This window comes from Papio anubis, chromosome 10 (assembly GCF_008728515.1).
Source record: "Papio anubis isolate 15944 chromosome 10, Panubis1.0, whole genome shotgun sequence".
NCBI lineage: Eukaryota > Metazoa > Chordata > Mammalia > Primates > Cercopithecidae > Papio > Papio anubis.
Genome location: NC_044985.1, coordinates 103309020 through 103324346, shown reverse-complemented (window position 1 = coordinate 103324346; position 15327 = coordinate 103309020). Strand labels below are relative to the sequence as shown.

General features: G+C 57.6%; 2 protein-coding genes and 1 long non-coding RNA gene across 11 annotated transcripts; 1 reads left to right on the top strand and 2 right to left on the bottom strand.

The window, feature by feature from the left end:
* Positions 1-3331: 3331 nt before the first annotated feature.
* Positions 3332-11487, bottom strand: GMPPA (GDP-mannose pyrophosphorylase A). 9 transcript variants are annotated; one of them, XM_009183146.1, is made up of 14 exons: positions 11394-11487; positions 10306-10365; positions 10106-10203; positions 8755-8858; positions 8296-8482; positions 7891-7950; positions 6121-6251; positions 5465-5479; positions 4973-5107; positions 4780-4877; positions 4565-4611; positions 4254-4346; positions 3904-4072; positions 3332-3627 (listed from the first exon to the last, which is right to left on the bottom strand). In XM_009183146.1, exons 2-14 carry the CDS (start codon positions 10343-10345, stop codon positions 3527-3529), a joined length of 1278 nt encoding a protein of 425 aa, XP_009181410.1. In that variant the 5' UTR covers positions 10346-10365; positions 11394-11487; the 3' UTR covers positions 3332-3526. The 9 variants fall into 9 exon arrangements, with proteins under 9 accessions (XP_009181410.1, XP_009181411.1, XP_009181413.1 ...); XM_009183147.3 differs by having other exon boundaries at positions 10306-10360; positions 11394-11470; XM_009183149.1 differs by having other exon boundaries at positions 11074-11445.
* Positions 11488-11620: 133 nt separating this feature from the next.
* LOC116269191 lies at positions 11621-12725 on the top strand. Its single transcript, XR_004176641.1, has 2 exons — positions 11621-11688; positions 12189-12725. It is a non-coding gene; the product is annotated as an uncharacterized LOC116269191 (long non-coding RNA).
* On the bottom strand, positions 12049-13978 carry SPEGNB (SPEG neighbor). Its single transcript, XM_003907992.4, has 4 exons — positions 13851-13978; positions 13217-13524; positions 12475-12616; positions 12049-12285 (listed from the first exon to the last, which is right to left on the bottom strand). The coding sequence occupies exons 1-4, from the start codon at positions 13976-13978 to the stop codon at positions 12147-12149; spliced, it is 717 nt and encodes a 238-aa protein (XP_003908041.2). The 3' UTR covers positions 12049-12146.
* Between the last annotated feature and the right edge of the window lie 1349 nt (positions 13979-15327).

Below are 15327 nucleotides of genomic sequence, written 5' to 3'. Positions count from 1 at the left end.
GCGGGGGCCTGAGTGGCAGAGACAGGCTGGCCGGGAGGGGGTGCTGGTCAGAGAGCGGAGAGAGCCAAGGAAGGAGGGGGAGAAGATCCAGGAAGGAGGGGGAGAGGGCTTTGCAGCAGTGAAAGCTGCTGGGAGCAGATAAGGCAGCACAGCAGCAGGAGGGATTAGAGCTCAGAGGGGAATGTGGGGAGCGGCGTGGGATGGGGGGGCAGGGAGGAGAAGGTTGAGGGCAAGACACTAGGGCCAAGGAGATAAGTGGGAAAAGTGAGGGCTGTGAAGGTGGCAGGGTTTCATCAGGGGCCAAGAGGCAGTCATCGACGGGAGAAGGGGACCTTTCTGCCACTGACGGAGCCCCTCCTCCACTACACCCCATGCATGTCGGGGGCAGCAGAGAGACGCACTACCACGGGTCGAGAACGGGGGGTGGATTTTGGGGAGAGGGCAGTGACAGGGGCCAACCCTAGCAGCTGAGCTGAAGGCTAGACTGAGAACACACAGCACCCCCTTGAGGTGGCCAGTGGAGCACAAGGGTGCTGCAGCGATCAGTGCTGGCACCGAAACCTTGTAGTGCCCAGGCTGTGGCAAAGATCAGTTTCAGAGGGGGCTTCTTCATGGGGAGGGGTGTGGGCTTGGAAGGAGGGCAGATGGCTTCCTAGGGATCATGCCTCAAACTCTAACACCCCTCACCACCCCCCGCCCTCCTGCTCTCTGAGCCTCCCAGGATGTACTTGGGGTGGGTGAGGCCCCCCACTCCCTCCAGACCAGAGCCCAGGGCAGTTCAGAGGTGGCCATGGCGGCAGAGGGGAGCCTTGGGGAAGGAAGGGGAGCAGGAAGGGCTGGGGGAGGGGAGCGGGGGTGGCGGGCGGGGCCGGGTAATTGCATGTTTGCCAGTTCTCCTGTCTCTGCACACAAGGGAGCGTGTGTCGGTGGGTGTAGCTTCGCCTCAAGGAGTATGTGTCTGTTGGCAGAGGTGTCAGTGTGTCTGTCTCAGGGGTTTGGGTTCTCCTTGGCCCCCGCCCACCCCTTTCCCCGCTTTGTGTTTTGGGGAGTGCAGCTCTGGGCACACCCAGCTGTGCTCCGTGCGGATGCAGCAGATGTGGCGGGGCCCCAGCTGTGCCTGCTTCCCGGAGAGGGGGAGGGGGCTGCAATCTGCTCCCCCGATAATGGCTGCTAAGTGCCAGGGGGAGGGGATTGAGATGGAGGTGGGACTGGGTCCCCCAGCAGCTTGGCTGAGGGGACGGGAGGGAGATGCCCCCACCCCACCCTGTCCTGGCCAGCCTCCCCCAAGTCTGTGTTCTTGGCTCAGCCTTTCCCCCTTGGCTTGCTCCTGAAGCCCATCCAAATTTCTCTCCACACTCTGTCCCTGTCCCCGGCTCTCCTCCCCTGTCGCCCCATCCAGCTTGGTGCCAGGGACCCACCCCCCTCCCCGGCCCCCAGTTTGCTCCCCCTCGCTGATTTTACAGAATAATCTTTTTATGGAAACTGAAAAAAGCACTAATGGCAGGAGCGCACCCCTCCCCCGCATCCCTCCCCCGCTCATCCCCCACTTCCCACCCCAGTTCCCTCTTGCTTCTCCCTTCCCAGACCCTCCCCGGGCCGGTGCCCTCCTACCGCTACACGGCCAGTGACGGTTGGGCACAGGGTCCCAGCAGCGGTGGACAAAGGGGCTCCCTGCACCCCGTCCAGGGGCAGGTGCTCCATCTTGGGTCTCTCAGAGATGGATGGGACTGTAGGCCCCTCCCAGCACAGAAGTGGGATGGGGAGGAGTGGGGGCGCATGTCCTTCTTAGACGCCCCCCAACAACGGTGACTGCTTCAACCTGGGGGGCATGTTACAAAGACCTCAGCTTCACTAGTGACACCCCCCCTTCAAACACTGACCCTTTCCCCTTCCAGTGCCTCTCCCCACCGTGTCCCCCCCCCCCCACTGGGTCTAGGAGGGGGGATCCCGGGGGCCAGGGTCTGACACAGACTTATTGGATTTCACGGTGTTTTGCTGAGAAAATAATTAAATTATCATATTTATGATAGAGCTGCCATGGCCTCTGCCAACCACTCGGAACAGAAGGGTCAGGACTTGGGGGGAGGAGAGGGAAGGGACCTAGCTCCTGGTCCTAGGGCCCACCCTCTCCCAGCCCCTTCCTTGGGGTGATGACCCCAGCCCAGAGTGGGGACCTGCAGCCCCTCCCACTCCCACGAAGAGAGATAATGAAGGTCTGGGCTGGAGGCCAGGACAGGAGGAACTGAGGAACTAGGGACAGCTTATAGGTCAGGACTGCTACACCATGTAGATTATTCCCCACACACTGGCACATAGCCCACGGGACCTGAGGGACCTGGGAGGTCATATCTAGCCCAATCCCCAAGTCACCCTCAGTCCAGCTCCTGAGAAAGTGCAGCTTCCTAACTGCTGGGCTACGAAGCTATGAAACCCTGGGCTCTGTCCCGGAGCCTGGTGCTGATAACAAGGCCCCGGCACCCTGCCGCCTGCCACCCCTGCCTACTGCCAGGACCCCCTCCTTTCTCCCACCCACGCCCTGCACCCCCCCATTCTCTTCGGGTAATTAGATTCCTCTCAATTAGCAGATTACGATCATTACCAGCTCATCTGGCAACACAGCTCTGCACCCACAGCTGGGGAAGGGGGGCACCGAGAGGGGCACATGGGGGTCATGGGCAAACATGAGAGATGGCTGGGAGAGGAGGGCTGAGGCCTCCCAAAGGGCAGGGCCAGGAGGACAGGAGGTGGTGAGGGCCTTCCCAGAACAGGGTGCCTCCCACTGTGCTTCAAAGAGAATGGCACCAGCTCAGGCCCACCCAGCCTGCCAGGGGAGTGGAAGACAGAGACATGAGGCCTCGGGTAGAGGCGAAACCCCCACCCTGCCAAAAGCCAAGCTGGGAGCAGATGGAGCTGGCAAAGCGGAAAACCGGCCAGGGCTGGGCTCGGCAGGAACTGAGCAGAGCGGGTTGTGGGGATCAGCCTCTGGGCCTGTGGCCCCAGTTCCTGTGCCCGCTGCCCAACCGAAATCCTTCACCCTTCCCTTCGGAATCCTTGCACATGGGGGCCTGAGCCAGGCTCCGTGGGGAGGAACAGGGAGGCAGGAAGGCAGGGGCAAAGGCGGGGGCCAGGCAGGCTGGGGAGCCTTGAGGGCCTTCCTCCCGAGCAGCGCACGAGGCTGAGGCAGTGGGAGGGGGAGATTTACCAGGGCTCCAGATTCATTATTCATGAGCCCGCAGCAACGACTCCAATTTAAATGCTAATGTGGGGGGGCCTGACTCAGCTGCCCCGCTTCCGCCCCCACCCCCAGCCCAGACATAAGTAGAGTCCGTGCTGGCTCCAAGGTTCATGGGGTTTATTAGGGAGTCGGGAGGGAGAAAGCCCAGGAGTCCCCAGGCCACCCACATTGCTCCCCGGCGTGTGACGATCCTGCCTGGCTTTCTCTGGTCCTTTCTAGACAGAGGCTGGCCAAGCAGGAGGCAGCCTCAAGGGGAGCGGGTAGGAGCTGGAGGCCTTCTGGCAGCCCCACTCAGAGGATGATCTGGTTGGTGAAGCTTCGGCTCAGCTCCTTGTGTGGCAGAACAATCGAGTTCAGGATGAGCACCTCGGCAGGGATCCGGACTCGGCAGCCTGCGGCGTGGATGAGGGCATCAGGGGAGGTCATGGGAGGGGAGACAGGAGCAGGGAGCTAGGGGCCACTGCCAGCAGGGAGGGACCCCTCCTGCCCATCTGTGCCCCTGGCCTCATGCCCCTGGTGACTCACACAGGGCCTGGCACACAGCAGGCCCCTGGTAACTGTTTGCTCAAAGAAGAAACACGCGTGCACACAAGAGGAATGAATGCTCCCCAGAGTCACTGGCCATCAGCTGTGGGGTTCCCCCAGCCCTGGCCCCCAGGAAGCCATACCCAGGATGGTGATGGCAGGCAGCAACTTCCCATCCTTGAAGAGGCTCTCACTGTCCATGCGGGCTCGGGGATCATTGGGGTTGGGGTCATTGGGGGTACCCTCCACGCGGGCCCAGCGTCCCACGGTGCTCCCCCAGCCCACAATGCTATGCAGAACACACGTGTGCTCCTGCCAAAGAGGAGGGTGAAAAGTAAGGGGAAGGGGTAGGAGGCAGCAGGAACCGGAAGGTGTGAGGTGGGGCCAGATGCAGAGCCCATGGCGTTCACCCTTCTCTGTTCTTGGGAGGATAGCTGGGCCCTCCCCGCAGGCTCTTGGGGTGTCACATGCGGCTGTGTCTGCTGGTGCCTACCTGTAACGTGGCTCCATGGAGGACAATGCTCTCCCGGAGCCGCACACCCTCACCCACGGTCACCCCCTTCCCGATGGAGACGTTGGGGCCCAGCTGTGGAGAGAAGCACACACCATAAGCCCTGGAGGGACTTGGAGGATCCCCAAATCCAACTCCCTTCTAGAACAGATAAGGCAGAAGCGACCTGCTCGAGGCCATACAACAGGCTGTGACAAAGTGGAGAAACCAGCACCCAGAACTCAGGCAGTGTGGGCACCCTCCATCCATCCGACCACCACCCTCCCCTCCCTGGGGCTGGGCCCAGCACTCACCACAGCCGAGGGGGCCACCTTGGCAGTCGGGTGGATGTACACATTCCCTAGAAGCAGAAGAGAGGCCCTGGGGGCAAATATCCCAAACCGAATTTGGATCAGGGAGGGGCAGGGATTGAGGCTTCAACTCTGGACTCGAGATCAAGAAACCTGGTTCAGAGGGCAGAGGGGCTGGGGTGGAAGCCAAAGGTTAGGAATTGGGGCAGGTTGGGTACCTCGGATCCGTGGGCCCCCTGGGGTGTGCTTGGCCAGCCGTTCTGGGTGAGTATCCTGGTATCGGCTCAGGTAGAGGCGGGAGGCGTAGAGGGCTGAACTGGGGGCCACGAGGGGGGCAGAGGCTCAGGGGTCAGCAGGGCCTGTGCCCACCACCCCAAAGTTTCAATCTCCAGGGGACCCAGCCTTCCATACCCAGCGGACTTGATCTGGCTCCAGATACCATCAGTGAGATGCACGTATATCTGGCCCTGCCCTGCCAGGGCTGAAAACACATCCTGCTCTAGGCGGATGGTACCTGCCCCTGGCCACAAGCCTGGTGAGTCCTCCCTGGCAGAGAGGAAGAATGCTGACATCAGTCCCCCAGCTGAGCCCCGGCTGTGGGGCTAACACAGTCTCCCGGGGACAGGAGTGGGAGGGATTCCCACCACCTCTCTAAGCCCCTCTCTTCAGGTCTGGTCCAGTCCTCTCCAAAGGGCTGCTCTCATCCCAGGAAACTCTCCCACCTAGCCCCAGCTCGGGTGGGTGCTATCACAAGGGAGCCCCAGGCAGAGGCCTGCTTCCCATCCCTGCCCCATTTCCAGAAGGAGTTCCCCTCATTTTCACATTCTCATCCCCATTCAGCCCTTTACCCCCTCCAAGTTACCCTCCCACTCATTGGATGGAATGAAACACAGACAGACTCACCCCAGAGCAAGGCAGCTGGTGAGGGCAGAGACAGTCACAGAAAGAGAGGGAGAGAGAGATGGTAGAGATGCCAGCTCAGCAGAGACAGAGACAGAGAGGCCAGGAGAGATGGAGAGGGAAGCAGAGACACGGGTGGGAGTGAGAAATGGCTATGAGGGGAGGAGGCCTTACATGGGGCGATGTGGGGGTAAGGCAAGGATCCCTAGAAGGGAACAGCTTCTAGCCCTAGGAGGGAAGACCCTGGAACTGGCGAGCAGGGCTCTAGGTGCTCTGTTCCAAGGGGAGCCTCAGCCTGAGAGTGTGCATGTCTGTCTGTGTGTGCACGTGCACACGTCTGCACCCGAGCGTGTGTGCGCCCAACTGTGTGTTGCCGTCTGTTCTGAAAGACGTCTCTGGGACACTCAGGGCTTGGCAGAAACGGACCAGAAGGGGAGTGGGCAGGCAGTGACAGAGGAGGAATTGGGATGGATAAGGAAGAGGGACAGAATGAGGTTAGAAGGGGAGGGACTCAGGAGGCTCTGCTGGAGATGGCAAGTGGAGAAGGGAAAGGGGAGGAGGAAGGTGAGCAAGTTGAGATGGAGCCTGCAGAGACTGGTATGTGTTGGGGTCCGTGACTGGGGGTACTTGGGGTCACAGGGCTATGGGGCCTGCCTCACAATTGCCCATCCTGCTGATTACGCTGGAAGACATCCCGAAGAGGCTTCAGGGCTTCAGGAGAAAAGAGGTAGATGCCGCAGTTGATGATGTCACTGATAAATGTGCTGGGTTTCTCCACATAGTGCAATACCTGTGAACAGAGCAGGCTGGCTTCAGTAGAAGAAGGGACTACTGCCACAGTCCCCTAAGACCCTCTGATTTCCAGGCCCTTCCCACCTCTCCTTCCTGCTGCCAGGGTGGCCTGGCTAAAATGCAGTGCGTGTCCGCATCCTACTGCTGCCTGGCTTTAAACCCTGAGATGACTGCCCTTCACCTGATTCAACTTCAGATAAGTCCAAAGTCCATGGCTTTCCCTGCCTGATCCTCCCCACTGCCTACCTCTCAGACGCGTTTCCACCTGACTGCATGCCTGTGCCTGGAATGGCCTTTCTCATCTCTTCATCTGGAAAGCCCACCTTTCCAAACCCAGTTGACACGGTCACTCCCTCTGTGCGTCCTCTCTTGCTGGCCCCAGAGTTAGCTATTCATGCCTGGGCACTCCTGAACTCTGGCCACGCCTCACCCTTGGCATTGTATTATTTGCAAAGGTTGGCTTTTGATTCTGTCACTCCTATTAGACTAATGGTGCCCATGAGGCAGGGACTGCACCCATTTGGCTCTGTTTCTCTCACACCTACCTGGTGCTTAGGACAAAACTATCTATGTGTATGTGTGTACATGCATGTGTGTGTGAGTGTTTATATGTATGTTTTATATTAAAGCACGAACAAATAAAAGGGGTATGTGAGACGGGGTATGTGAGACCAGGTATGGTGGTGGCTCATGCCTATAATCCTAGCACTTTGGGAGGCTGAAGTGGGTGCATCACTTGAGCGCAGGAGTTCGAGACCAGTCTGGGCAATGTGACGAAACCCTGACTCTACTAAAAATACAAAAATTAGCCAGGCATGGTGGCACATGCCTGAATCCCAGCTACTCAGGAGGCTGAGGCAGGAGAATGGCTTGAACCCAGGAGGCAGAGACTTCAGTGAGCCGAGGTCACACCACTGCACTCCAGCCTGGGCAACAGGCTAAAAAAATTTAGCTGGGCGTGGTGGCTCACGCCTATGGTTCCAGCTACTTGAGGGGCTGAAGTGGGAGAATGGCTTAAACTTGGGAGGTCGAGGATGCAGTGAGCCAAGATCGAGCCAAGATCGCACCAAGATCGTGCACTCCAGCCTGGAAGACAAAGTGAGACGCTGTCTCAAAAAATAAACAAATAAATAAAGGAAGGAGGGCTATGTGAAAGTCAAGAGGCGTAGGAGAAGGGAGTTTCACAAACCAGGAGAGAGCCCTGCTGCCTTGCCTATCATGTTCCTGCCTCCGGTATGTTATTTCCTACCTCCAGGCCTTTACACCTGCCATCCCCTCCGCCTGTAATACCTTCCTGTCTCTGTCATGTAGACAAATGGGACTCCGCTCAGACTTTGCTTCCTCCAGGAAGCCCTCCCTACTCCTACCCTGGCAAGGCTGGGCTGGGCCCCGCCTTGGTGTTCCCATTATGCACTGTGCATACATTTATTACAGCACCACCTGCAGGAAAATGAACCACTCCCCCCTCCCCCTGGTCAATCTCTCTTAAAGGGATGTAAGATGATGAATCGGGAGCGTCTCACCTGTCTGACAAGACTAGGGCCCACCCCATACTGTGCCAGCATTCTCTAGAGGCCTGAGGTAGAGGGGATGATGACACAGAGTAGGCACCCACCCAGCCCCCTCTCTGCTCTCACCTCATGTGTCTGTGGATTCTCAACGATGCAGCCGTAGTTGAGGGACTGCGTCCTGTTAGCCTGAAAGACAGACACACCCGAGATAGTGACCTGCCTGCTCCAGGGCAGCCACGTCTGTTTTTCCTTTCTTTCCCTCCCCTACAGCACCTGGCATGCAGCTCTGCCACTGACAGGCCTTCAGCAAGGGTGGAAACTGACAGCTGCCCTCCCCCTCCCTACTTCCAAACAGCCAGAGGGCTCGGGGTCTCCACTAACACCTCTATGCCTGCCAGAGCAGCGCATCTCCCTCCTGACACCAGCTCCCACACCAACGCCCAGGGCGCCCCTGCCTCCCCAACACCCTGAATTCCAGGAAGCTCTTGGGATCACCTCCTCTACACCCTTCAGTCCTCCTGACCCCCTCACCGTAGTGCCAAGGAGTAAGAAAGGGTGACGCTGGCGTCGGTGGGCTTCCAACATAGCACTCAAGGGGAAGTCGGAGCAGACATCAGCATTAAGCACGAAGAATGCCTCGGGGCTCCCAGCCAGGATCTGGTCTCGAAAATGGTAAAGACCACCCCCTGTGCCTAGGGGGGCAAATTCCTGCAGGTACCTGTCCCCAGGGACCCAAGAGCCAGCTCAGTGGATCTTAGGAAACAGATACCATGAGCCAGGGCACCTGACCCCCACCGCCTGCTCCCAGGAGTACTCCTGCCCAAGGCCCACAGAGAAACTCTATATATTCAGGGATTCAGTGATGTCCAAATAAGAATCCTTCTACTAGGTGAGGATGAACTCTGGCAAATGCTGACTCAACCCACTCCCAAGAATTCAGAGGCCTAGGGCATCCTCCCCACCCCCATATATGAGTGTGTGCACAAACACCTGACTGGAAGGTTAAACTCCTGCTGGGCAGCTTCTAGGAACTGGGTGAGGGGCTCATCAGGTTGGTAGAAGCCAATGAGCAGAATCTCCTGCATCCCAGGGACCTGAGGAAAAGGGAAAGGCTGGGAGGAAGAATGTCTAACAGGAGGTGATGTTGGGGAAATCCTTAGGGCTGGCCCAAAGTCCAGAAACCAGTTTTAGTCTCAGCTGTGGGGTCCCAGGGCACTCACCACTCTGGGCTATTTTCTCCTCTGGACAATGAGGAAGTTGGAGGAAGTCGGAGGCCTGATCTTTTTTTGTTTTGTTTTTATGAAAAAAGGTCTCGCTCTGTTGCCCAGGCTGGAGTGCAGTGGCATGATTTTGGCTCACTACAGCCTCCACCTCCTGGGCTCAAGCGATCCTCCCACCTCAGCCTCTCGAGTTTCGAGGACTACAGCCATGTCACCACCTGCCTCAGCCTCTAGAGCAGCTAGGACTACAGCCAGGCCACCACATCTAGCTAATTTTTAAACTTTTTGTAGAGAAGGGGTCTCTTGATGTTGCCAAGGCTAGGCTAGAACTCCTGGCCTCAAGCGATCCTCCCAACTTGGCCTCAAAAAGTGTTGGGATTACAAACATGAGCTACCATGCCAGGCCTGATCTTTCAATCAATTATTATTACCCCCACCAACCAGAACTGGGACTCACTCTAAGAAAGACTTTGCCTACCAAGCTGCATTAACCCATTCCCCGCCCCCCGCTCTCATTTTTATTATCTGTCAGCCTAAGCTTGAGATCAGCATGAGGTAAGGGTACCATATATCAAGGGTCTGTGTTGTACTAGGCATTTTACAAATGTCATTTCTAAGCTTCACCACCCAACAAAGTAGGTCTAATCTCCCCCATTTTACACATAAGGAAACTGAGTGTCAGAGAGGGTGTGTTATTTGTTGCAGGCCTCACAGCAGGCAGAGACTGAATTCAAACCAAAACCTTGCCTGTCTCAATACGAAAAGCAATAAAGAAATGAGCATCACGGTGATCAAGGATATGAATTTGTGCCTGGTTATCATTAAGAGTCTCCATGCTACGGCTTTACATTGTCTCCAAGATCCTTGCCTGATCTCACATTCCATACTTTAAAAATAGGAGTGAAATCTGAGCAGGAAGAGGCCAGATGAGAAACTAGATTAGGGGAAGACAGCAGGGCAGCTGCACAGCATAACTTGAGGGGGCGCCATTCACATTGTCATCTGTGAATGATGGTCCTTGGAGTTATGCCTGGTGGGAAGAGATTATGGTTGGGAAAGGGGGAAACATAGCATGAAGATGAGCAGGAAGTGAGGGGAGAGAGGGGAGCCCCTGAGGTTACCTGGGCACAGGCTTCAATATGATGTTGGATCATAGGGACCCCTGCCACAGGAAACAGTGGTTTGGGCACCTCAAAAGACAAAGGTCTGAAGCGAGTTCCTGGGAGAGGAGAGAGAACGTTTCGGCTTCCTGCCTTCCTCTGCCCCCATTCCGCCTACCACACCAGCCCAACCTCCTCCCCCCATTCCCCTGGCACCTCACCCTTTTGAGGGCCTCCAATCAGGATCACCGCTTTGAGCATGATGGTGACTGCTACCTAAACTTCAAATCCCAACAGAGAAATCAAGCTCAGATCTCATACCCCAACCAAGCCCCAAAACCCAAATAGCAACACTTAACCCTCTCCCAAGATGTAAACCCAAAGCTCAATATAGTCTCTGCCTGGACCCAACACCTCACAAATCCCACACATCTCAAATCCCAGCGGAGAAATCAGGCTCAGATCTCACACCCCAACCAAACCCCAAACCCCAAATAGCAGCACTTAGCCCTCCCCCAAGATGTAAACCCAAAGCTCAATATAGTCCCTGCCTGGACAGAACCTCACAAATCCCACACATCTCAAATCCCAACCCAGATTCCAGTCGGCCTTCAAACCTCACAGTGATTCCTCCCAAATTCTGAAATTCACGCCCCACAATTTGATCTCTAAAAGACTTCGCTCTGGCCATGAACAAATTCTGCAAATTCAGAAACCTGGCAGAGACCCCCTTCTCAGACCCAAACCTCAAAATACTGAAGCCTCAAACTCACTGATTCCCAAAGTGTTGTGTCTTCATTCTAGATATTAAGCCCTGAATCCCAGTAGTGAACCCTGAATATTGAACAGCAAATCCCGAGTGGGCCTCAGATATTTAATTTAAATCCTGAACGTAACCCCCAAGTACTGAACTAACACTGATCTGAATTTGGCGAACCCCTAATCCCAGGAAAATCCTCTATATGTTGAACATGAATCCTAAAACTAACCTCTATATATTGAACCCCAAATCAAAAGACAGGTTTCCTTGGCATTTCAAACACTGAACATATTGACCCCCCTCCAGTCCTAATAGGGATGACTGGCTGGGTCTAAATCTCTGGATTCGGAGGACTGCTTCACTGCTGACCCTCTGAACCCCACAACTGACTCTGTCCAATAAACCCTGGCCTCTCATGGCCAGGGACTGTGGGACCAACACAGGCGCGGGCGCACCCACGGCCAGTCAGGACCTTGGAGCCCGCCCTCTGTCTAGAGGCTGTCCCCTGCCCCTTACCCCTTCCGCCACCCCTCCACCAGCTCCCTTTACCACTAGCTCCCTTTACTCCAGCTCTGCCGCCAGCTACTGCAAGCTTCTTCCGCGCACGTGTCTTCTCGCAAGTCGCGAGAACTCATTCGCAGGTTCTGCCGGGAATTGTAGTCTGAACTTTTCACCGCTTCCAAACTTAATGGGACAGGAGAGCGGTGCTGCAGTCCGGGGGCGTGGCCAAGGTATCGAGGGGCGGGGTTAAATGAGAAGAAGGGTGGGGCCTGAGAAGCACAGCCTGGAACTTAAAGACTGGGACCAGAGCTGTCGGGGAATGGGCACCGCGGCAGCAGCCGAAGTGAGAAACTGGGTCCCAGAGGAAAATGGGACTAAGGACAGAAGGGGGGTGTGGCCAGCCCTGGAAGGGGCGGGGCCGGGGGCAAACAGCCACGAGGGGCTGGGGCTGGAGGCGCACAAAAGAGGAGAAGGCGGGGTCCCGGGCCCAGCCCCTGGTCCCGCTGGGAAGTGAGGGCACCTTGGACGGTGAGGGCAACTGTATCAGGTTGACTGTCTGAAATGCAGCACGGCGCTGGGCGCTCTCCAGACTTTCCTGTGACTCCAGCAGGCAGGCTGTGACCTTGGCGTGGGGGTGTGGAATACGTGTGGGCGCGGGTGCAGGGGAGAGGGAATGGCGACGTGGAAGAGCAGAACAGACGCGGAGGGTCAGAGAGCCGCTTTATTAAGCAAGCTAGAGGAAGGCTGTGGGTCCCACCACCCCCAGGCTCGGCGCCAGGGCGGAAGGTCCGGGGGTGTCGTTCAGGCTACGTCCACGCGAGCGAAGCTCTGGTCCATGCCCAGGCTGTTCTCCACGTACACCTCGTACTTGCCGCTGTCCTGGGGTATGGCCCGGCGAATGGTCAGCGTCGTGGTGGTGCTGCCGATCTCGAAGAACACCCTGCGGAAGGGTGGCGGGGAGGAGGGCGGAGCCGCGGTCAGTACAAGGGCGCACTAGGCCGGGCTCCTTAGCCAACTCTGTTCCTCGCCGCCCAGTCCCCGCCCCCGTCACTCCCGTCAGATTTCTGGGCTCAGTCCCACCCAAGTTCCAGCCCCAGGCCCTGCCCGTGCCGCAGGTCCCAGCCCTCGCCTGTCATCCTCCTCGATGTCCTCCCCGTCCTTGGTCCAGCCCACGTCGGGCGCAGGCTCTCCCAGGATCTCCGCAGTCAGCGTCACGGTGGCGCCTTTGCGCGCCTTAGTGTTGTCGGGTCCCTTCTGAATCTTCGCCGGGACTAGCGGAAGGAAAGGGGAGCGAAACCCCGTAAAGGACCTGGAGATGAGGCAGGGCATCACTTCCCCAGCTAATACCCGGCACTAAATACAGACGTATTTAAACTCGCAGCGTGACTTTTAGCAAATCATTAGCCTCTCTGGTTTCATCTCCTTGGCTGTTAAAGGGACTTATCCCTACCTCTCCTACTTCTCGGGGTCGAATAGAGGATCAAGAGACAAGGCGGGCGAAAGCCCCTGAATGTTCACACATCTCAGAGATGTGTGAACCGCCTCAGAGACCGCTCTGGGTAGTGAAAATTGCCCAGAGTTGAGAGTCGGAAGACCCGTGTCCTACCCTGGCTCTGCCTCTGACTTGCTGTGTGACCTTGGGGACCTGGAGCCGCGTGATGGAAGCCCACAGAGGACTGCTTAGCCCGGGTGGGGCTGGATCCCGAGGTAGGGAAGGACGCACTTGGCTGGCGGCGGCGATGTGCCCAGGCCGTGCCCGGCGCTGGGCTGGCAGGGACCCTATAGCTAGGCCCAGAGGTAAACGCGCAGCTGGACCGGGCTGCGGGCTCTGGCTGGTCTGCGCCCTGGCGCTGCGCCCGGGGCGCGCGTACCTTCCACGAGGATGCGCGCCGAGTCGGAGCACTGGCCGAAGGGGTTGGTGACGTTGATGCTGTACTGGCCTAGGTCTGCCAGCTCGCCGTCGCGCACCACCAGTGCCACCACGTCAGGGTCCTCGAAGACGTAGCGGTACTTGGGCCCGTCACGTAGCTCCTTGCCGTCCTTACTCCAGCGGATGAATGGGTCCGGGAAAGCCGAAATGCGGCAAGTGAGCTTGGCTGCGCTGCCCTCAATCAGCACCACGTCCTTCAGCGGCTCCAGTACCCGCGGCGGCCCCTTCTCGCGCAGCTCCTTCCGGGACCTACCCCCGGGCCGAGTCAGGGTCCAGAGCTCCCAAGACAGGCCCGGCCGCAGCCCTTTCAGAGAGTGCACCATCTCCTGCCTGCCCCCTGGGCCCGCCAGACCGCTAAACGTGTGGCTTGGTAGGGAAGCGGACTGCTCCTGAACTGCTGCCCTGACAGGATGATGCATTCCTGCCGGCCACTCCTCCACATCTCAGTAAAGACCCTCCCCTAAAACCAGTCATTCTAGAGGCTGCTGAAGCCCCTCAGCCCTTCCCCAAAGCCCATTCAAGAATGCGCTGTCTGCAACTCCCTTCCTCCACAGAGCTCCGGGGTTCCCTCTTACCTGTGGCCTCGGTAAGAGGCCTGGATGCGAATGGCCGCACTCTGGACCTGTGGGTCATTGATGTCCAGGGTACATCCAGGAGGTGGGGCCGCAGCTACTGACTTTTTGGCAGGAGCTGCTTTAGACATCTGGAGAGTGGGCGACAAGTACGGGGGTCCAGGTTGAGACAGAGGGTCCCACCTTCAGCCCTTTTCCTCCATGGTCAGAACATTCAAGGGGGTGGAAGAATGGGAGTGTCTGCGGCTTCTCTGAGGGTAGGACTTACTGTGGAGGGGTTGACCTAGGGACTTGAGTCGCCTGGCTGGATTGCAGGCAGCACAGAGTCCTTCTGGATGGCACAGTAGGGGTACAGGCAGGGTGCTCAGCCCTGGGCTCGGTTTTATACATCGCTCCCCTCCTTGCCTTGTTTGGTGTGGTTGCCCCAAGCCCCCCGGGACCCCATCCCCCTCCCTCTGACCCAAGCAGGCTCTTTATTTAGCCTGCGGCTGCCTGGGATGCTGGCTCAGCCGCTGGGCTAGGCCCGTGGGGGGAAACCCGAGCGGCTCTGGGGTGCACCTCGTGTCAGCACCTGGACAACTGGACAGCTGGATGCTGCCCTGTCCCCTCCCAGGGCAGGGGGTATCCATCCCACTCCCAGGAGGACCAGATTCAGCCCCTAGCTGACAAGAGATCCAGCTTCCTACTGGGGCAGTTTTTCACTCAGGTTGGGCTCTGGATAGTCAGACAACACACCCTGTTGGTAAGGGGTTTGAGTGTTTTGGGGGTGTCCCTGAATAAAGCCAGAGTAGCAACGGGCTTGGGCCTCAGGGCCCCTACAGCTAATGGCAACAGGGCCACGTGGCTGTCAAGACCAATCCAGAAGCTCCTTGCTCTTACCCTATCCCCAACCCCAGGAGTCCAGGGTTGTCACTTCCACACTGTGCCCCCTGGTGGTAAACTGAGATAAACCGGGAGGGGACGGGAAAGATTTTTTGAGAATAGCAGCCCCTCCATGCCATCCCTATCCCCACTCACTCCCCTCGATGTCACATGGTAGGGGCTGTTTAGACTGCACTGTCCTTGGAGATTAGCACCACTAGTGGCTCCAACCCTAGGTCTGCCCAAGTCCTTTTTGGGGGCATAAATTGGTGCATTGGGGCATCAGACCACCTGGGGTGAAGAGGTTCAGTTAACCCCTCTGGGGCTTGCCTGGAGGCCAATCTGCCCAGGCTGGGCACCTGGCAGAAGCATTGCTTCCATTCATTGGAACTACCCGCCCTAGTGTGGGGGCACTGTCACCTTTTGATCAGAGCAATTTTGACATAGCTCTGCTGACATAAATTACCTTTGCTCCTCTGGGTTTGGAACAAGCAGTTCACATGCCATTTCCAATGGAGATGGGAAGGGAGCTCAAGATCAGAGGTGGGACGGAAGAGAAATTTTACCATTTATCAAGATACGAGTTCAGGCACCTCATTTTTATACAAAACACTTGCAG

Bases quoted from the DNA above. Each gene is read 5' to 3' on its own strand.
- GMPPA (XM_009183146.1), bottom strand. From the start codon at position 10,345: ATGCTCAAAGCGGTGATCCTGATTGGAGGCCCTCAAAAGG. The intron at 8,859-10,105 runs GTAACCTCAGGG...CCTTTTCCTCAG, and splicing joins ATATTGAAGCCTGTGCCCAG to GTCCCTGGGATGCAGGAGAT. The intron at 4,347-4,564 runs GTGAGTGCTGGG...TTCTCTCCACAG, and splicing joins AGGTGGCCCCCTCGGCTGTG to CTGGGCCCCAACGTCTCCAT.
- SPEGNB (XM_003907992.4), bottom strand. From the start codon at position 13,978: ATGTCTAAAGCAGCTCCTGCCAAAAAGTCAGTAGCTGCGGCCCCACCT. The intron at 12,617-13,216 runs GTACGCGCGCCC...TCCTTCCGCTAG, and splicing joins GGCGCGCATCCTCGTGGAAG to TCCCGGCGAAGATTCAGAAG. The intron at 12,286-12,474 runs GCGAGGGCTGGG...ACCCTTCCGCAG, and splicing joins GACATCGAGGAGGATGACAG to GGTGTTCTTCGAGATCGGCA.